We start from the raw sequence: 20836 nt of genomic DNA, 5'->3' as shown, positions 1-20836 counted from the left end.
TCATTCGTAGACTTTTTACGGCCGTGCGCTATAATGTGCAAGATGACAAAAATTGGGTTATTTCACAGGAAGTCATTAACTTGCAGGGATAAATCCCAAGGAGAATCGTTGCCTAATATCCGCCACGGGAAATAAATAGGACCAAAAAAACAAAAAATGTTGCAACTTGTGAGACTTTCAGTACCAGCCGACTGGGGAAAGCTTGACGTCAAATAAGCTTTTCGATAGGGATCCTTTCCGCAGATTAACGACCGTTTATTTTTCTAAATTTTATTTAATAAGTCTTGCGGTTTTTTGGCACGAATTATTGCGAAAGTGTCTCGCCACAACAAGTTCCGGTATTTCAATGTCCATGCTTCTTTGCGGGCGCAGTTCATGTCACGCAACACAATAAGACAGGAGTGGCTAACAACGCTGAACAAAAAAACTGGTAGTTAAACTGTAGTTTCAGACTATTGATTAATACAATGAAAAAGAACGAAAGCATCTAAAGTTTTTTCTTTTGCTTATTTACAAGAGAAATCTTTCTTTAAGCGTAATACATCAAGTTGGCTTTTTTCTTAGCATTCACTTCCATAATTCCGTCCATGTAATCTTCATGGATTACCTCGGTGGCTTCACGACGCAGAGCGATCATACCCTGAAAAAGAACAAGCGATCAGAAGTGCTGAATTAAAAGTGATCAAACCTCACACCAAAGTTGAAGAGGTATAATATTAATAACAAGATTATTAATATTGTTAACATTACAGAGACAGCAAAACAAGTGATCAAAAAAACTTTGGAACAGGTTGAATACATCAGCGGAATATACAATCAAAACGACAGCAGAACAAGTGATGGAACTGAGCAGTCTGATAAAAGGCCTTCGGAACACTGAAACAACTCGTCGCCGAAGACTACATTTTTAGTCATTTTGTTTTGATAAGAATGTAGGGCTACATATTCGAACTTTTCTGCCCACCTCAGGCTGAAATATTCTTGTGTACAATCTTAAATCGCAAAACGGAATTACAAAAATAAATTAGAGCAAAGGGTTTGCTAGAAAGTTCAACGTACTGCCTCGACACACACAGCTTTCAACATGGCTCCATTGTAATCGTCAGTACACCGCGCTAACTCATCGAAGTTCACATCAGGACTGTGAAAAATTGAACAAGTAGACATGTTAATAAAAACAAAAAAACAAAAACAAAAAAACATCGAAACGATTACAAACGGATAAGCGCCAAACTTCCCGGGCATTTGGACATTTTATGTGCGAGAGGGAAAGAAATAAAGCGTTCCTTATCATCACTTCGTACTTTTTGACAATGTATTAGTTATTGGCTCGAGTGACACGACTAGAAAGGAATGACGTGCTCGAAAAAGCCGCCGTTTATAGAGAGGAAGCATAACTATAGGGGCAGTTTTTATTTTGCATTTCACCTCTAGACTGGCTAAAACAGTGGATCTTGAGCCACGCCCAACAAGAGACAGGATACCCTCGCTAAACCCAGGGAATTTTTCCCTACAAAATGACCGCGTGCTCATCGGGAAACGTCGAAACCTGGAAGCGGTCCAAATTCACTTTAGCACTTGAAAGAAAGAATTTCTAAAGAAACATAGTTTAAGTGGTTCAATCCACAGATTCATCGCTAAAAGGAACGACAAGTACATTTCTTCAGGCGAGTACCATGACGCGAAAAACAGTCAATGTAATACCCAGTTCAATTCAATGAACAGGTAAGACGGTCCAATGGCCATGTTCTCACCTGACGTTCATTTTCCTTGAGTGGATCTGCATGATTCTTGCCCTAGCCTCCTGATCTGGATTTGGCAGTTCAATTTTCCTGTCCAAACGGCCTGGAAACGAAAGATTCAGTTAAAATAAGCGAAACACGTGTTCACGCATTCATCCTGCACCCTTGATGGTTTTCTTTATTACCAGTATATAAAATCTGAAACAAAATCAAAACATTTACCCCAAATAAAAGAAACTATAAATTAATTCCAAGCAAAGATACAACTCAGACCTGATCTTAATAAAGCTGGATCCAGAATATCCACACGATTCGTAGCAGCTACGACCTGAAATTATGAATAAGAGTAAATAAAGAAAAAACAGGGAAACAAAAGTAAACATGTACAAATCGCAAAGATATTGTATATCAAAGGAATGAACGAGACATTTCCGCGTTTTTTGAGCAAAGTAAAAACAAAAGAATAGCTCGAAAAATAATCATTTGTCTCCTTCCAATTTTCATTCTTTCTTCAGCTCTTAGAACTTGCATATAACCAAGTAAACCTGGATCAATATCAGTATCTGGGCAACTGCCCACCTACCCCTCCCCTAACCCAACATTAACCTTAACCCTTTCACTCCCACAAGTGACCAAGACAGAATTTCTCCTTACAGTGTCAATACAATATCAAGCAGGCAGGTGATGAGAATAGAGAAGAATATCAATCATGGGATTATTAGTTGATCCAATACCAAATTCTCTGAACTAACATCATAAGAATTTTATGGCAGATAGTAAGGAGAATCACTAAATAGATCTTGGGAGTGAAAGGGTTAACTTGCTGTCAATTGACTGTTGTTGAGTTAGGAGAGGGGTAGGTGGGCAGTTGCCCAGATACTGATATTGATCTATAAACCTTACTTGGAAAAAAAATTCTATCAAAAGAACATCTTCCAACTACAGAGCTTAACCTTTAACTCCCATGAGTGACTAAGACAGAGTTTCTCCTACAGTTTCACACAGACAAGTTTTGAGAATAAAGAAAAATATCAATTAAATTAAGGGATTATTGGTTGATCCAATACCAAATTCTCTGAACTAAAATCATAAGATTTGTATGACAGACAGTAAGGAGAATTACTAATGAGATCTTGCAGTTTACCTTGATATCATGATGTGAGCTAAAGCCATCTAACTGATTAAGTAACTCCAACATTGTCCTTTGCACCTAAAATACAAATGGCAATTATGAGGACCATGCTGAATGTACCAATCATGTTGCAACTGGTAGGAGTTTTGAGAACCCATTACACATCCTTGCCTGGAGCCACTTACCCAGTAAAGCCATCACCCAGCTAACAGCATTAAGTTCAATTACAGATAAAAAACTTCATCTGTATATGTAGGTGTTTGGTAGAATTTCATGACTTGATCAACTTACCTCTCTGTCACCAGCTTTTTCACTATCAAACCTCTGTTGAAAAGAGGAACAAGAAAGCAACATTTATTCTACTCTTACTATACTAATAATAATTATCATAAGACTGATCCAAATGTAAGTTAAAGATAATGCTTAAACTTAGTATACCCACTAAGATTCATGACTTCAACAAATTTGCTGTGACTTATTTCAATGCCTGGATTGAGCAACACATTGTGATATAATGTGTAATGTAGACAAACAAAACCATAGCCGAAAGGCTGTCCTTGTAAAAATAGCATGGAATACAATTATAGTATTTATATGATTTGAAAATTATATACAACCATTGTCACTGTCACTGATAATGAAACAAATATCTGCCTGCAACTGGTATTAGCAACTGTCCCAGAGAAATATGGACATACAGTAGAGTATTTTGTTTGCACGGCTCAACTCAAGGCAGATTAATCTACATCCTCATATAAAAACCTTTAAAAGTCATCTGAACACCCAAATCAGTAATGAAGAGCACAAAGTAGCATTTTTTAAGAAACATCAACTATGCAACTATATCTCTGGTGATTTTGATCACACACAAAATATGTAACTCCACAATTTACCTTTGTTCCAATAGCATCCAATTCATCAATAAATATAATAGCTGGTGCTTTCTCCTTTGCAAGAGCAAATGCATCTCTCACTAGCTTGGCCCCATCACCAATAAACATCTAAAGAAATTTTAAAAACAAAAAACATTTGTTGTAGGTGTTAAGAAAAAATACACTGATCAGCTGGGAAAATGAACTGGAGCAATATGGGTCACAAGAAAGAATGATTAAAAAAAACATGCAATTACCTGAACAAGTTGAGGACCAGCCAACTTCAGAAAGGTTGACTGTACAAAGAAAAATTTCGAAACAAAATGTCAGTGAGAGGAAATAAGTCTCTCTGCTTCAAGAAAACTAAAAGGCAGACAGAACAGTTTCTCACCTTTGTCTGGGCAGCACAAGCTCTAGCCATTAATGTTTTGCCAGTCCCTGGTGGACCATACAACAGTACACCTACAAGCAGAAGTGTGTATACAGTTAAAATAAATAGTTGCCCCAGTCAAGAGAGGTTCTCCAGTTCACAAACTTGAAAAGTTGAGTCAAGTTCTGTCAAGTCTTCAAACGTTTGTAGAACACAACAGGTAAAACTGATCCCAGGGTCTAATGTGACTATGAATATTGTTACTCCTCAACATGAGATACTGTTGCAGGGAGCCTCCAAGTATGTCATCAGGTTTTGCTGATACTCAACTGGTGCCCATTTATACTTCTGGGCAGAGAGAAAGTGTGAGAGCAAAGAATCTGTCTGAGAAAATAACCTAATGACAATAAGCAGCATTACGTTAATGTCAAATCAGCGACTGATGGCCATTTGTTAGTCCATGCTTTAGTAAGCATCTTTTGGCCAACAGATGACCAACTAACAGGCAACAGTTTGCTTTGAAGAACTGTTCTTCAATTTTACCCAAACAAAAACAAGTAGTAGAATAATAATTCATTTACAAACTGGACCAAAAACAGACAAATTCTTTAAAACAATAACAAGAATATCTACCTTTTGGAGGTGCAATTCCAAGGTTTTCAAATCTCTCCTTATGTGTCATTGGCAGCACAATGGCCTCTACCAGCTGTAAAAGAATGTCACTAAATTTATATTTTTCTGAGATAAAATAGAAGAGTTCACACGCAGTAATGGCCATGTTGTGTATCAACGCATCGTGGAGATGGTCATAAATTTGGACTATTCAAGAAAGATCATTAAATTTTTCAAATTACAAAGAATAAAGAAAAACAACTTAGACATTATTAACTGAAATGAAGAATTTTCACAAAAACTCTGTTGTCTGTTTGGTTATTTGCTTAACCCTTTCATTCCCATGAGTGACCAACACAGAATTTCTCCTTACAATATCAAACAAACAAGTGATGAGAATAGAGAAAAATATCACAAATATCAGTGGGTTATCTGTTGATTCAATACCAAATTCTCTGAGCTAACATCATAAGAGTTGTATGGCAGACAGTAAGGAGAAATACTACTGAGATCTTGATAGTGAAAGGGTTAACAAATGTATTTACCTCCTGAATTTGCTGATCCAGGCCTCCAATGTCACTGTATTGTTCTGTGGGCCTCTCATCAACCTCCATGGCTTTCACTCGAGAGTCGTATCTGGAAATCAACACAGAGCCCAATTCATAAATTTTTCTCAAGAAAACAATACATATCACTAGATTTCTTAACATAAGATGGCAAATAGCCAGTGAGGAATATTTTGAAATAACATTACATCAAAGCTACCCTATTCTAAGAGCGTGAAAATGTTCTATGATCCCTGGTGTACCGCTAATGATTAAAAATGCAGAATAAATAATAGGATACACTATTTGCCACAAAAAACCCTTATCAAAACAACAATTCCAAACAGGTTGGTGAACTGGAAGAGAAAATCCTAGTCCATGCAAGAACTAATTAGATCACTGATTGGTTAAATTCTGCCTGCTTGCATGTCAAGGAAAAAAGCAAAACCTGTAACTTAGAATCATTCCAGAAAAAAGTAAATTTGAAAGAGTTTATTTGAAGAGTTCACATTAGTTTCTGAGTTTATCCTTGTTCTGAGATAAATTAAACATAATTTCTTCCAAGAAAAAATTGGTTAGGTAACATCCTGAAATCCATGCCAGCCAAGCTGAGCAAACTTAAAATAGGAAGCCTTTACTAGTCAAGAATCACTTACTCTGGTGGTAATTTTTCAAGTATGAGGTATGAATCCTTATTGACACCCTAGAATGAAAAAAAAAAAACAAACAAACAGAAAATCAGCAAATTATGGAGTGTAGAAGAACAAAATAAAAGCCACTCCTATAAGTACATGACATAAACTTAAACTTCTCCACTGTCTGGTGAGAAACTGAAGGAAGCAATTAAGTAGACAGATTTACACACTCTCCTTACCACTAGATCCCCTGGTGTTAAATTCTCAGGTTCCACCAAACCAATCACAGGTAAAAAGTATGTCTGCAAGAATGAGAAAAACCAAGTTTATAAAAGTAAAACTCCAAGTTTGAATGTTTAAAGTTTGAAAACTGCTGTTAAGAACTTTCACTTGTTTTTGATATCATACACAGTACTTTGTATATTGCGTAAGACAGGGGAATGAAGGTTTATGTTTACCAGGAAACCAGGTCATTTTGAAGCAAAACTAATCTTGAATATTACAGATCTTACTTAGGTGTATTCTGTCAATGTACCTCACCATTTGGGTTTCTTAGGACAAGATATTACAATTTACCTGTCTTGTTGAAGTTTTAATGACTGCGCATTTGCCTTTTCGCTGTGAATCCAAATCAACATTGGCACCATCTTCCTCAGCCTACAGACAAATCAATATATTATTTGCATGTAGTGATAGCAAATGAAAAAAAAAACTATCAGAAAACAAGGATAACATGACGTGATAATTAAAGAATGAAGTACCTCTATAAAGCTAGTATACCTACATGAAGCAGAATTATTTCTGAATGAACATTCAACTGGAGTGAAATGATTAGATTCTGAAATCTAGCTTTTAAACTTTTTCATATGAATTAATATTAAATTGTATTTCTAGAAAATAAATAGAGTCAAAATAAAACTTACATTGTCTTGAGGATCTACGTCAAGGAGCTGTTGAAGGAATTAAAGAAATTACTATGAGTTTTTAGATTTCACCAAATTATGTAATATTATCAACTTAATCCAAAGGCCTGAGGTTTGATTCCTTGTGATGACTTAGAATTTTTTCTTTGTCCCATGCAGATGAAAAACATCTTTCTTTGCCTTAACTTGTTCTTATAATGGTGCAGAGGTTGTTTAACTTGGAGTGAGAAATACAGTATCTTGGGTTCTTGGACAAAGTACATGTAGTATAAACCAAGAAATATGTCATGCAAACCTGAAAAATTGGTGTTATCTCCTAGAAATTGGTCTAATGGATTTATAACAAATGATAAAGAAAACTTCATACCTCGATTACATTAGACACAAGGTATGGCAGCGTTTTGTTCACTTTGATTTTCTCTGAATTCTCCTAAGTGAATAAAATAGCATTGTTAACTTTCGTCTGTATGATGATGCCACTGCGTACGTAAAATGTCAAATTAATCCTAAATTTTAATTCCAGCAGCGCAGAAATGGACGTTACCTTTATTTTCTCTTTCATTGCTTGCTGTTCGTGGTTAATTCTCATAATTTCACTTTTCATTATCTGTAAAAGAAAAAATAATACAGTGAAGCACATGACTAACTGAATAATTTCCTAATACAAGCTTAATTTTTTTGACAGACGTATCACAAAATTCGACTTTACTACCCAACATTACAATGTAAAGACATTGTTATAGTCACACTAAGTCTTAGGAATTGTGGAAAGTTTTGGTAAGATATCATAACTCCATAAAGTAACTAAATCGACATGAAAAATCTTACCTTAATTTCATTATCTAACAGTCGAGCCCGTCCAACAATTTCGTCGGTCTGCATTCGAAGAACTTCCTCGTCGATTTCCTTATAAAAATAACAAAACATATTTCAAACAAGTCGTTAAATGTTTTCAAGACGATCAAGGTGAATAAAAAACTCTTCGAAACAGCCATGAACGTGAAAAATACCTCGCCATCTTCCCATATCGCTTTGTCTTCGAGGGCCGCCATGTTGTTTCGCTGAGTAATCGCTCTCGTCCCACGCTCCCAACCGAGCGTACAACCTTTCCGGTGACAAAGACGAGGCTATCCCAGCTCTTCCCTGGACTTCACATGAATAATAAAAAATTCTCACTGCTGCGTTTAATCAAATTATAATTCTAAGCAAACTGGAAATCATGGGCAAGGTGTAGTAGAAACCACTGCTTAATTTACGAAATTATGGAACTTTGAGCCCTGAAGTATTTCTCTCGTTTGTTCTTTGTCACCAGCTTGAGTTTTATTCATTTTGGTTGGTTAGACCTGTAAAATACACTGAATAAAGATACGTCAGGTACACATTCATACAGGAAACATTTCCGTTTGGTCTTCATTATTGGTCTTATTTTCTTTTTAGCCTTTTTCGTAGCCTTTAAATTCAATTTTTTTCTCTAACTCAAGGGTGAAAGAACAAATTATACGTCTTCCCTCTCGTATGCACCTTTTTTCCTTACTCAGGAATGGGCTCTTGCCTAACTTTAATTGGTTTGTTTTTTTTCAGTATCGTATTCTTGATTTCGCTCTTACAGAAAGGAAGTCTGATCTAAAATTGAAGCTTCCCTTTTTTGGATTCTTAACAATAACCACTCTTTGTCAGCATCTCCGGTGATAAACAAGTGAAGAAGATGCTCGCCCGATTTTTTTCCCATTCCACTTTCATTCCTAAAGGAGACGAATCTGGGCATAAGTCAATTTTTTCCTTTGATCTCTAAAAGATACATCACTTTCATAGAAATTGCCCGTAAAAGCTACCATTATTTCACGTTCATACATTTTTTTTCTCCATCGTTGTTTACATCCTTTGCGAGTCAAGTGTACAAGAAACTTGCAAGTTTTTCTCTTTTCAGAACAGTACAGTAAATATATATGAACAAAAATATAAGTGTGGCGAGATATAAATATAGAGATGTATAAGAATTTTAAGACACTTTGGCAACTTCTTACGTTTCCCAACAACCATTTCGCCACAGCAGTCTATCAAAAAACGTCTCCATGGTAACCTCTGTGACCTTTTTGTGTCAAATTCATTTTTCACGCGCGATCAACAACGCCAGGTGCCTTTAGCGAAAATGGACAGCAAAATTATTGTAACCTCTCACCCACGCTATGGATATTACTACGACATCAAGACCAGTGATCAAACTGTTCCATTTATACCGAATCTCGGGGTCTCGCGCAGAAGTGTTTTTGATGAAGTTAAGACGCCAGCGTACAAGTAAGTTGATAAAGAACGATGTGATATTCACGGAGGTTTGGTCAGCATCAGTTTTATGAAAGAAGCCATACTCTGATTGATTGCACCAAATATTTGCTTCTCAGTAGTACTATAAGATTGGATATCTTTAGATGTTCCACCATCAGGCCTATCACGAATCCATGATCTTTTGAGGGCAATCAGATCGAGGACGGAAGCTCTGTACCATATTCGTGAGATCGCATTTTTGTAAGCCCTTTAGATTTTGAGTTTTATCAGCAAAATATTCGAAATGTTTATGAGTGATCAACTTTCTTTCTGTGGTTTGTTTTTGCATTCTTACAGGTTCATAGAGGGTCAATTCAATTAACTGTCTGTTTATTCAGAAAACAATTCAAAAGCAAACGTCCGCCTAAATATAAACAAAGAAATGTCCTCAAGGAAGTGCCGAGCAAACATATCTAGGATACCTTCATTACGGCAGCAAATAATATTTCAGACAAAAGATTATAAAAATGTAATGTTTTTTAGATTTAAAATTCGCCCCCTCCAAAAAAAAGCAACTTCGCTGGTGTCACATAAAAAATTACTTTATAGAAAAGGGTTTCCAGTCTCCTTTGACCTGTGACAAAAACCAAACTGCCCCTTATTAGGACGTCTGCCTTAGGCACTTTAATTAAAGCTTAATGCAATAATTGCCATATCAAGAAAATGTCACAACTCTCCTAAGTTCCCAGAACAAGTTTCAGTATGTGCTCTTTCCGAAAACAAAGTCATGAAATCTTAGCCTTAAGATTCTTCCTGTTGGTCTAGATTGACTAAATTTATCGAAACTCTCCTTCTCAAACAGTCCTAATTCAGCCTTTAACTGTTGTTGTTTGGGATTATTAACCACAAATACAAATCGGTCCGTTTCTACACAGCTCTCCTTCAAAAAAAAAATATATATAGACATGAGTCACTATGTTTTCGCTTCCTAAAAGACAAAATACACGTGTGCGTTTCGAAGCGTGACCCAGTCGGTTTATTATTTGCATAAGTCCTCCATTGAAGTTGTTGTCGGTTATTGTCATTCTAATTTTGTTTTGCAGGTTCTTTAGTAAAATCTCTAAAAACTCTTATTATGTCACAATTTGGTTTAAGCAAGTAACTATTTCTGGACAAATGGTCGGATTAAATAATGGCAATTCCAAAACAAAGGGAAGAGTACCAATGGTAGTAAGACACGAGTGGTATTTGAAACTCTCAGTCGATCGGCCCCTGCTTGCTTTTCGTACAGATATTTGCTGTTATCGTCCCACCCTTGGGCTCTCAGTTGTCAAGGCGTCCCCTTCACGGTCTTTGCCCCTGTCTCCTGGGCCCCAGATGTTTGAAGGGTGGATAACGCCTTACTGATTTCATCTTTTCTGTTTTTAAAGGAAACAACATAACGTTTTCCGTGACTATACAATCGGCCGCTCCTCGCCTGTTTGGAAAGTCAGCCCTGCTGCACGGAGGGCCGCGGCGAATAGCCGTCTTGAACAACTATCACAACCCAAAAAGTTTCACTCGGAGTACGAGCCTTGCAGACCAGTTCAAACTACAGTGTCTTCTGCGGCACAAAAAGCTGCTGCATCACCGCGAACAGAGGACCTAAGTCAACCGAAGAAAAGATCCCCTATCGAGGGACGCGAATGGACCATAAAGCAAAGTGCGCTGCTGTCGCGGGCCTCAGCAAGAGTGCACGAACTGTCTCACGCTAAAGGTGTTCCCATAGGGTTCACGCCAGACAAGATAGAAGTTTGGCAAGTGTCGAAAGCTGCACTGAAAGCCAGGCCTTCCAAAAGAATTGATGACCTGGCTTTACCAATCAAAAGAGAAATAGCAACAAATTTGCCAAACTCTGACGCTTTTGAAGTCTCTAAAGCTGCTCAAAAAGCAAAGTGTTCGGACAGATTAGCTGAATTGGCCCAACCAATCATCAGAGGGTAGTCAGCATACTAACTTGGACTATTTATTTATATATTTATTTTTCATTTGTTTATAAATTCATTAACCTTCTGTTGCCTTTGAACTCCTTTTTTTTTTCATCCTATAACTTAGTTTACAACCATTAAAAGAGAATTGCTTGAGTTGCACTTTGATTAAAATTTTGTTCCGTTTGCAAATACCTTTTCTATTTTCATTTTGATGAAAAAATTCTCACGCTATGTAAAGGACTAGCCTGATTATTAGGCTTTCTAAGCGAAGGGGTTGAAGGGACGGTTTAAGTTTGGTGGTGAGAAAAAGAAGGAAAGGCCTTCCTCCCGCCCTCCTAGATCGGCTCCAGTCCCCCTTTTCCTTGTCTGATATTGGAACTGTCAGTGATTGCTTATCCTTACAAGATCATTAAAACACATATGCAGCGCAAGTGTTTAGAACATAGAGAACTATCAACTTGAGGACAGTTTTTTTTTTGACAGTTTTAAATAAGAAATATTTAACCAGTCATTAAGGTAAGAGAGACTTGGTAAGAGGTAAAAAGAAATAAAAAAATAGAAATTAGTTCGGATTTATAGACGGGAACAGGCGCACACCGAGTGAGGGCATGATCGTTGCTCTTCACTGAACGATAAAGAAACAACGTTTCTCTAAAATCGTCGCACAAAAAGATCCAACAGTTGTAGAAAGACAAGCCCACTAAACACACTGAAATAAAACTGTAGTAAGTTAGATAAGGTTACCAGAGCCATTTAAGGAAAAAATTGCGATCATTTACTATTATATCAGTGTTATCTCGATGCAGAATCACTGATTTCGGTAGATTGTTTCATATCAACATACTCACAAAATACTATTACCGTATATCAAGATTCACTTATTGGCTCTTGCGCCATTCACCATGTACAGTGCAAAAAAAAAGTGGCCTGTATGACTCGCGTAAAAGCGGAAAAGGGAGAAGTTTATGCGAGAAAGAAGCGCCATCGTCGGGGTCTGTGTTAACCTCTAACAGGCTGATAAATTGCCCCCCACCCCCGCTATGTACTCTGGTCCACGTAGACAAATCAGAGGGAATCACCGCCGCCCCTCCTCACATGCGCGCGCAAGTGAGAACCTTTGCGTCAAAAAAAAAGTTAACCAAGGTGTTTTCCTTCAACGCTAATGAAGCGTTCAAAAACACCAAATTAGCAAAGAACTCTTTCCTTTTACAATGAATTTTGAAACAGTGACAATTCCTTGTCCTTTCAAGAGACTTGTCGAAGGAAAAACAGTAGAGGACTTATGCGCCGTTAGCGAACGTTGGTTTATGTCTGATTTGACAGTTGATACAAAAACGAAAGAACTTTTGCAAGAAACTAAAGAGGATTTATGCGATCTGATGTTCAAAATGCTTCCTATGGAGGATAACAATACACGCGTTTCAAGCCCTAAGACACCTTTTTCAGCATGGCAGGTTTGCTTATCGGCCACGCAACACGAAGACCGATATCAACTTGATAAGCTCACTCCGTTTCAAAGCTTGGCCTTGGATGTTCAAGGAACAAATAAAGCTGCAGCTTTCCAGAAATGTCCACAGGTTTTCACGTCACCTCGCTGTTCTTTAAAGAAGAACGAGGATCTAGTTGAAGAGAACAACTGCATTGAGCGGGACAGTAATGTTAAAAATACACGAGCGAAAAGTGACTCGCTGGATTGGACCAAAAACACTGATGGCGGAGTTTGCGGAAGACTTCATAGAAATAATCGTTCAGCCTCGTCTTCTGCCCACACTGAGTTTCAATTTCGCCATTCCTGTCACACCAGGTTCTACATGAAGAGTTATCGAGAACAGATTACCGACGAAAGTATCGAGAAGTACATTCAGACACAGCTGAAGGAAATGAATATTCCTGCATTAAACAAACAACTGAAGAAAATCAATGAAGCAAGTTGTATAACCATTCCGAAACTCTCCTCCACTTACTACAGATTTAGCACAAAGGAAAAGGGTGCCTACGAGAACAACATATTGAAAGTTGAGCCTTGTTCGACAAGGCCACAACAAAGTACGTCTGAAAAAGTAACTCCAAATTGCAATACTTCGACCCTACACCGAGGTAAACTTCAAGCGAAATCAAACGCAAACATTGAGTTGACTGCTGAAAGGAAATTTATTGAGGGTAAAAGCACCTTAGAATTTAAGCAGATTGCCCCGGTGCGTGAAGAAGATGTCGCTTCAGAGCCGATTAATGTGGAGAATGTGAAAGATGCAAACAAAACAGAGTGTACAAGAGGAAAATTGAAGAAAGTTCAACTCCAAGTTCGCAGTTCGACAAATTCGCCTCGGCTTGTACCTAAAGGTCGCGCCATCAGTCAGAGATCAAGGGTAAGACTTAACACAAAAACTTTGTTTTCGGTCATATGCTACCCCCTCACAATTCCCTCTCAATAAATTGGTGTTTAACATCTTACTTTTCAGACGAGAATTAAAAGTGTTTGGAACAAGCATTTACAGCAGTGGAACCGAGATAGCACTGATATGTCTGTAAGTATAACGGTTTTTCAGTAGAAGTAAGTCGTGTGAAAAAGATACGTGAACGAGGGTTGATTTCAAATAGGAAATAATGTGAGGGGATACCAAACGCGATGAAATTTTATCTCTGGAATTTTTTGGTGCATAAACTTTTACCAATGCAAGGAAACAATGTGGCTATGTGACACAAATTTGAAAAAGATTTTCCAGGACTAGTGATAACATGTAACACTTAATTTATTTCTTCGATGCAAAAATTTTTAAAGCTACTTTCAGATTTATTTTTTCTCCTTATCTTGTATCCCCCACTGTCAGCTGACACAAAGGATAATAAAAATTCAAATCTTTGAAGAAATTTCACTGAAAGTTGACAGAAATTTATTGAATGGTATACGACACAAAAGATTGAGACAGAGATAGTTTTGGAAAATTCCAAACGAGCTGAAAACAAACTAAACAGGAACCAAAACATGTACAGACATTTTTGCAATGGTTAATTTTTTCACTTCCAACAACCCTAACATCTTATCTAAGTTTTTCATAGGATGTCAGTTGAAAAATGTAATCCAAATTCATGTTCTTTTCTCCTCAAATTTATCTTAAGTATGAGAGTAAAGACACAAGAACACCAACATTTGGAGAGAAGGAATTTCTCAGAATTATAACACCTAAACCCCTCATTCAAAGCCAAGCAGTACACCACATGCTCCTTGACTGTTGCGAGTCACCAAGTTTTTCTCCAGACAAGAGCATGGAGGTTAGTCCCACAAGAAGCCTAACATCTTCAGCATCTGGCTCAAGCATTCCTAGCCAAGTTTTTGCTGATATATTAATGAAGAGAGAGCCGCAAGTAGTCTTTCCCAAGAATAGCAACTTCCAGGCTTGTATAACCCCATCTAACTACTCAACAAGTAGTGCAGCTTCTCACATTAGACACAGAAGTACAGGAACACCCAAAGATACTGAGAAAGATACAATTGAAGAAAATAATTATGATACACAACGCAGCTCAAGCATATCTTCCAAGTCTTCGTTTCCAAAAATTGGTCCCTTTATTTCCGGTTAAAATTATAAAAAAACATGAGCATTGCTTGTCTCACTTGCAGCATTAATGAGTATAATCTCACTTAAAAAGTTTTGTTTATTATAATAAACTATAATCAATTTGTATAAAAATGAAAAATTTGACATTAGTCATTGAAAAGAAATTTATTTTGAGGGACTTATTACAGCAAATACTAATCATTTCTGGCATTTTTATTTGTTCCTCTACAGTGGCAAGGAGCCCACTAAAATGTCCAAATGTTAAGCATAACATTGGAGTTTTATTACAATTAAAATTTGGCTTGTGTGTATGTATGTCCTTCTGTGGGAAAAAAAAAAGGCATATCGTCTCCAAAGTGGCTGGTGTCCTGGCTTCCCAGGAAAAAGATTATGGCATTAACACTTGGTCATCAATAGATGATATAATTTTTGTGTTGATTGTGGTTTATTCATAAGTGTGGGCCTTGAGTCCAAAATCATAATCAGTGACACTTGGCAGGGATTTTTACTGGATTGTGTGATAATTTCAAATAAAAAATTTAATTCTTAATTTAATTCAAATACCTCTTCAGTGTTTAATTTGTGTTTTTCTGCTACTGAACCAGTATTAACTTTACAGTTTTGATCCATTCAGGTTCCAGTTGTATTCGCTATAGGTAATATTAATTGAACTGTCACTATCTGCAACTTCCAACAAACTTTTTAGTTTCTGCTGTTCATCTTTGCCCAGGTGATGAGAAATCCAGCTAAATTTATCACACAAGGAGAAAAACAAGAATTGAAAATTGCACAAGGTATAAACTCCAAATTTACATTTTTTCACAAAAAAGTAGCTCTTTAAATACCTTAAACATTCTCTGTCTGTTGATCCAAAATCTGTCTTGTACCACATAAATATTCTTGAAAGAATTACCTAGAGAATTAAATTAGTTTATCATCAGATGATTTATGGAAAAGTGTATGGATCTTTAGGAGGAGTTCCCATTTCAATTACATTTGTCCAAGATTAGTTGGTATTCTTGACGTGTCCATGCAGATGACAGGTCAGCTGCCTCCTGGCATGAGACCTAGGGGGAGCATTAAGGAGAGCAAGACAGCTGAATTCTAAATTCTCAATTATGCTGTAAAAATAGTATGTCTTAGCGTGTACTAAGAACACGCTTGCAAAAATATAACAGTACAATAGGAACAGTTTCAGCCTTATTAGTTATGACCAAGAATATTTTCAAGTGAGGATTAAATCCCTCTCTGCACTACCGAACCCTTTCACAGAGATCCAACACAAGGATGATCCATTTTAGTGCTGTCTTCCCCTCAAAGGCTTGCTATCTGGCATAACTTTTGGCTTTCAAGCATATCCCCTCCCCTTTGAATTTCTAATGCCCATCCTTTGGGGTGGGTGTTGCTAATTTCTGGAAGAAAAAATGGGAGGAAAATAATATTTTTTTACCATGTTATTGTCAACACGAACTTCTTGAGAACAAAAGTTCTTTGCTGCTGCATCGAGTCCTCGTTCAAGGTTTTCCCCTGAGAATACTCTAATGGCAGGACAAGACTGCAATATTCACATAATAAAAAGATGTTACATTTTGAAACCGGAATGGTTGGAAAAATTATAGTGTATTAAGAATGCAATTATCATTCACTACTTGGTGAAATAAGTGCTTTGAATTAAATTCAATATGATCATAAAATAATACCTTTGCACCACAAACCAAAGCAAAATGTATCCTAGGATCGACTTCTTTGACAGTGAACTCAAGGCGAGGATCATCCTCCATAAATAAGGGCTTTCCATCTGCTGGGTGTGGTCTGTTACCTTAAAAAGACGGAAAGTAGGGTATTCTTAGACTGGTACGATGGGGAGTATTTTTGATATTTAGACAGGCTTGCTCAGTTCAGCTTTAAAGCTTGTTAAATGGGGGCTTGTGTTAACAATAACAAGGCCACATCACAACACCAAGAGCTATGTTCCCTACTCATTGTGAGAAGTATATGGGTTCCTTTACATCCCCTGACAACCAATACAAAGAAGATGCAGGCCCACAGGTTATTGTCCTCACTTCAATTCAATGTCTAATTTTTTGTTCCGGAGTAAAAGCTTCGTCATCAAGCAAAGCTAGGCAGTAAATAACTTTCATTCTAAATTGAGTAAATTAAGTCTTCACTTGTCCTGTGTACTAAAGGTTAAAACGACAAAGTCTGCTCTTTAGCCTGCTAACCCACAATGCTGCAGTTTGTCCTAGTCACTGTAGCTTACAGTGGCTGGTAGTATTGTTACTCCCCTCAGCTGGGATCCCAGTCCATTCCTGGTTACTCCCCTGCATTTCTTTCACTTTTCCTGACAGTTCACAAGTACCCATGTTTACTCCTAGGACCCTCTGAGTGCATGAAGTTAGACACCGAGTAAATTACTTTACCCAAGAATACAACACCATGACCTGTGTTGGACTCAAAACCAGACCTCTTGGCCTGCCAGACCAGGTTGTTCAAAGCTGGATTAAGATAACCCAAGGTTAATGTGAAATCTGATTTGAGATCTAAAGTCCATATTAGAAAATTCAGTCCAATTCTTTCTGTTTACAATTTGATGTGTGAATGCCCCTCAAAGAATAAAGAAAATCATGCGAGAAAGGCTTTTGAACAAAAGGATAAAGAAACCTGGATTGAAATTTAACTCTAGGTTAGTGTCAATCAGCCTTTAAACAACTGGGTGTCCATCTTCCTCTCCAACCTTAGACAAGGCAATAAGAAAATTGCAAACTGATGAATTCTTCCAGCTTTATGAGGTAGGAGAAAACCACAAGGTCTGGTTCAAAAAGTCATCCATCCATACCTCTTAGAATTCCATGTTCAATGTCATCAAGAGAAAATTTCTGACCACCAATGTTGTATGATGTTTTTCTCCAGAAACTCTTGATCTCCAGCACTGAATTAGGTAACCCACTCTCACACATTGCTAAGCCATGAATTGTTAATGAATTATAAATATCTATAAATTATCAAGGAATCTTTTTCTTGGTCACTCTATGGAATCCACTCTATGTGACTCAACTGCCTGAAAATAATTGCACTTTCATTATACCCAACTTCAATTTGCATTACACTTTGAAAAAGGAAGGTGTCTTGCAAGAGAAAAGAAAAGAAAGCTGTGGAAGAGAGGGGCAAATAATTTGAAATGGTACAGGTTTCAAAGTTAAACTTTGTTGAAGAATTGTTCTCAAAATGAATGCGTTGACATCTAGGAGACTCCTGTACCTAGATCAGTTAAGCGTAAGGGTTCAGAATTGAATAAAATACTACACATAAAACCCATTTACCCACCTGGTACTCCACCCCCACTACCACAAGGTCCCTAACAGAACGGGGTTATCTTTCCCCTATTTCTCCCGTGACATCAGCCCTGGTCTTAATTCAGGAGACCTCACTCCCATCATGCCTTGCATTGAAGTTGTTTAAAGTTTGTGCTTGTTAAAACAGGGAGCAATCAAATCTCACAGTGGAAGGATACTTAAAAAGAAGGCTATATTCTCCGCCCCATCTAAACTTTCCAGATTCACTGTTTTCAGAGCTTGAGTTCCTTCGACATACTCCTTGAAAAAAGCGCTGTCTTTCAACGCATTGTAATCAACTGCTCGGCCTTCTTCCGTAATAAAACTCCCCTCGATCTTTAACATAAGCTTCTGAAGTCGCTTAGAGAGCTCAACCGCAGAGACTTCTGATTTCTGCGTTTGTCCGCCAGCGTTCAAGACTTCTTCACCTTCAGCGGCCGACATGTTGGGTTCAATGGGTAGACTGGGCACTACTATGGAACAAAGAACTAAAATGGCTGTCGCTAGTAACTCAGTGGAGATAGATCCTGTGTTTATCAAGGCTTTGAAGCTTCTCCACTCAAAGCACCCTGATTCTCTGGACCAGCTTCGTGCCCTTAGAGATGAAGTCGTCAGACAGCACAACCAGCAAGCTCCCACGTCTTCCAAGGTACGAAATACAAACACAAATCTCAATGTTATCTCTTATATAATGCAAGCTGCAAGGACACAGGATCTAACATGTCCTTGGTTTGACAATCAAAATAATCTAGGTATTCTGGTTGTCAGCGGGCTGGACACTTTCAAGCCCAAAAAACTTGTTAGTGCAACTGATTGAGCGAAACAACGTCGGTAATAATGATCAATGAGTTATTAACATGATGGTAAAGTGAACAATTTTCCTCATTTGTTGATGTAACATGACACCGCTAATTTCAAGTAAATGTGAACAGCTAATTTTTTCCCAACAATTTGTTAAATAGAGCAAGTTGAATTGTCCTTTTTTTTTCATGTGAATCAATCAACACTTGGTTGATGTAGTTAATATGTAATTCCCAGGATCAGCTTTCTGCAAGCTTGCAGGGCAGGAGTTTGCCATTGTCATTGCTTGTTCTTTAAAGATGCAAGATTGATGAACAGTTCTCTGTAAAAATTTGGGAGAAAGCTGAACAAAGGAGTCTCAGTGTGGTAAATGTCTTACAATATTCCTAACAAAATCCCACTCTGACAGTTGCAGTGATGTGCACTTTCATTATCCTACTCTGGCATTGTAAGCTTGAGCCAAAATATTTCAATCATGGTACCCCAGCAAAAGAGTGTATTTCATGCAAGTAATTTGGATTTAAAATGAATTTATCTAAAATATGTGCAGGCAGAAACCTTTATCTTTTCTGTCATTGACAAAGTTTTTCACTATTAACATGTGAAGTATCCTGGTAAGCAAAATTGTCATCTATAACCTTACTTGAGTGCAACAAACAGCACTGGTGGAAACAGACAAGTATAATGGTGGGTGTTACAAGGCACAATAATTATCAACCTTAATTAAAGAACCAGTTTTAGTATGATTTTCTGTTTTTTTTTTTTTCAACAAGGAGAAACCTAAAGAAGGTAAATTGGGACTTCACACTGAGAGGAGACCAAGTGCAATAGTATCAACAGCAGAAGTAAAGGCCAAATTGACCGAGAAAAAATTTGAAGCTGAACCAAAGCAGAATATTCCAACTGCAAAACCAGAGCCAGTTAAGAGTTTTCCTATTGAAGAGGCAAGTGTTGAAACATTGGAGGTTGGCTCAAGTATGATTGAAACTGTGGAGCTAAGCTCAAGCTCCTTCATGGATCAGAGTTCATCAAAGAAAGCTAAGCTTCAATTTGATGTTGAGGATGTTTTAGATGAAGGAGATTTAGAACCCCCAACAGCTCTGCAACCTGTGGTTGATGACTTAATGATTGACTGGGGATCTGTTTGCAGTATTTGTTGCAGGTTTGTTTTTCTTTTCATTGGTTTCTATTGATTGTCTTTGTTTGCTATAAATCTGGCCCTCAGTCAGTCAGTTATTCAGTTAGTCCTTACCATTTGCTCCGACGAAGGGCTAACACTCCAAACGTCAGCATTGAAACTCATTATGATGGCCAATGCATGTCATCAACTCAGTTGATAACACTTAAAATTACCTGCTGTTATACTCTCCCACTTACACTGCTCAAGAGTTTCTCTAAAAACTTGCCCCTTCATTCAGTTAGTCTGTTTGGCAAACCATATGTTGGTCCTCCTATACTTCCATCCATTCATCCATTTATTTATTGCTCAGTCTACAATCAGACCATCACCTTCTGTTTGTTTTGGCGCAAAAAAATCATCAAGATCAAATTTTTTTTAACTTTCTAAAAATGCTTTTCAGCTCTAATCCACTTGGCTATTTACACAGAACTGCATAAAGCAAACATCTGAGTACAGAAGTGTTTTTATTTCATATATACTGAGATTTACACTGTGAAGTACTGTTGTTTGTGTCTCTGATTGGACGAACAGTGTATTTTCACAGTCATTTGCTTTATATTTCACAGTGTAAATCTTAGTATGTATGAAATAAAAACATCATACTATGAAAAGTGCTTGAATGATTTTTATTCATGAGTTGTGGTGCATAAAAAAAACTCACTCATTTGCTGCGCTCAGTCATTAATTTTTTTGATGCATTGCAACTTGTGAATGAAAATTGTTCATGCACTCTTTCCATGGAATAATCTCAATTTATGTGGATCAAGAAAAAGTTTGTGCAGTTTCACCAATCAAGATTGGGATGAAAAAGTGTGAATGGTTGTACTTATTGGAAATTTCCATGATAACTATAAGCAAATTAATATTATTATTATAATTATGGAGTTTTAAGTAAACTTTGGA

At 37.2% G+C, this 20836-nt stretch overlaps 5 protein-coding genes across 5 annotated transcripts in view; 3 read left to right on the top strand and 2 right to left on the bottom strand.

The window, feature by feature from the left end:
- Positions 1–231: 231 nt before the first annotated feature.
- On the bottom strand, positions 232–7927 carry LOC131796491 (26S proteasome regulatory subunit 6A-B). Its single transcript, XM_059114080.2, has 19 exons — positions 7842–7927; positions 7660–7737; positions 7376–7438; positions 7199–7261; positions 6832–6858; positions 6485–6565; positions 6148–6210; positions 5930–5976; positions 5274–5364; positions 4750–4822; positions 4138–4208; positions 4004–4042; positions 3768–3875; positions 3166–3198; positions 2887–2952; positions 2016–2070; positions 1755–1845; positions 1060–1141; positions 232–640 (listed from the first exon to the last, which is right to left on the bottom strand). Exons 1-19 carry the CDS (start codon positions 7881–7883, stop codon positions 530–532), a joined length of 1284 nt encoding a protein of 427 aa, XP_058970063.1. The 5' UTR covers positions 7884–7927; the 3' UTR covers positions 232–529.
- A 1038-nt stretch (positions 7928–8965) lies between these two features.
- On the top strand, positions 8966–11189 carry LOC131796595 (sperm microtubule associated protein 2-like). The gene is made up of 2 exons (XM_059114194.2): positions 8966–9126; positions 10524–11189. Exons 1-2 carry the CDS (start codon positions 8981–8983, stop codon positions 11074–11076), a joined length of 699 nt encoding a protein of 232 aa, XP_058970177.1. The 5' UTR covers positions 8966–8980; the 3' UTR covers positions 11077–11189.
- A 1013-nt stretch (positions 11190–12202) lies between these two features.
- On the top strand, positions 12203–14642 carry LOC136279393 (uncharacterized). The gene is made up of 3 exons (XM_066163068.1): positions 12203–13429; positions 13523–13588; positions 14181–14642. Exons 1-3 carry the CDS (start codon positions 12275–12277, stop codon positions 14640–14642), a joined length of 1683 nt encoding a protein of 560 aa, XP_066019165.1. The 5' UTR covers positions 12203–12274.
- On the bottom strand, positions 14488–18396 carry LOC131796588 (uncharacterized). Its single transcript, XM_059114188.2, has 6 exons — positions 18132–18396; positions 17457–17612; positions 16321–16439; positions 16071–16175; positions 15466–15533; positions 14488–15366 (listed from the first exon to the last, which is right to left on the bottom strand). The coding sequence occupies exons 1-6, from the start codon at positions 18394–18396 to the stop codon at positions 15234–15236; spliced, it is 846 nt and encodes a 281-aa protein (XP_058970171.2). The 3' UTR covers positions 14488–15233.
- LOC131796587 (integrator complex subunit 12-like) overlaps positions 18395–20836 on the top strand; it is a 6418-nt gene continuing 3976 nt past the window's right edge. Inside the window, exons 1-2 of the mRNA XM_059114187.2 lie at positions 18395–18601; positions 19527–19915. Coding sequence (XP_058970170.2) covers positions 18395–18601; positions 19527–19915 — 596 coding nt within the window. The remainder of the gene's footprint in view (positions 18602–19526; positions 19916–20836) is intronic.

Source organism: Pocillopora verrucosa, chromosome 3 (assembly GCF_036669915.1).
Source record: "Pocillopora verrucosa isolate sample1 chromosome 3, ASM3666991v2, whole genome shotgun sequence".
NCBI lineage: Eukaryota > Metazoa > Cnidaria > Anthozoa > Scleractinia > Pocilloporidae > Pocillopora > Pocillopora verrucosa.
Note: the sequence above shows the minus strand (reverse complement) of the source record. Positions and strands in the feature narration are given on the sequence as shown.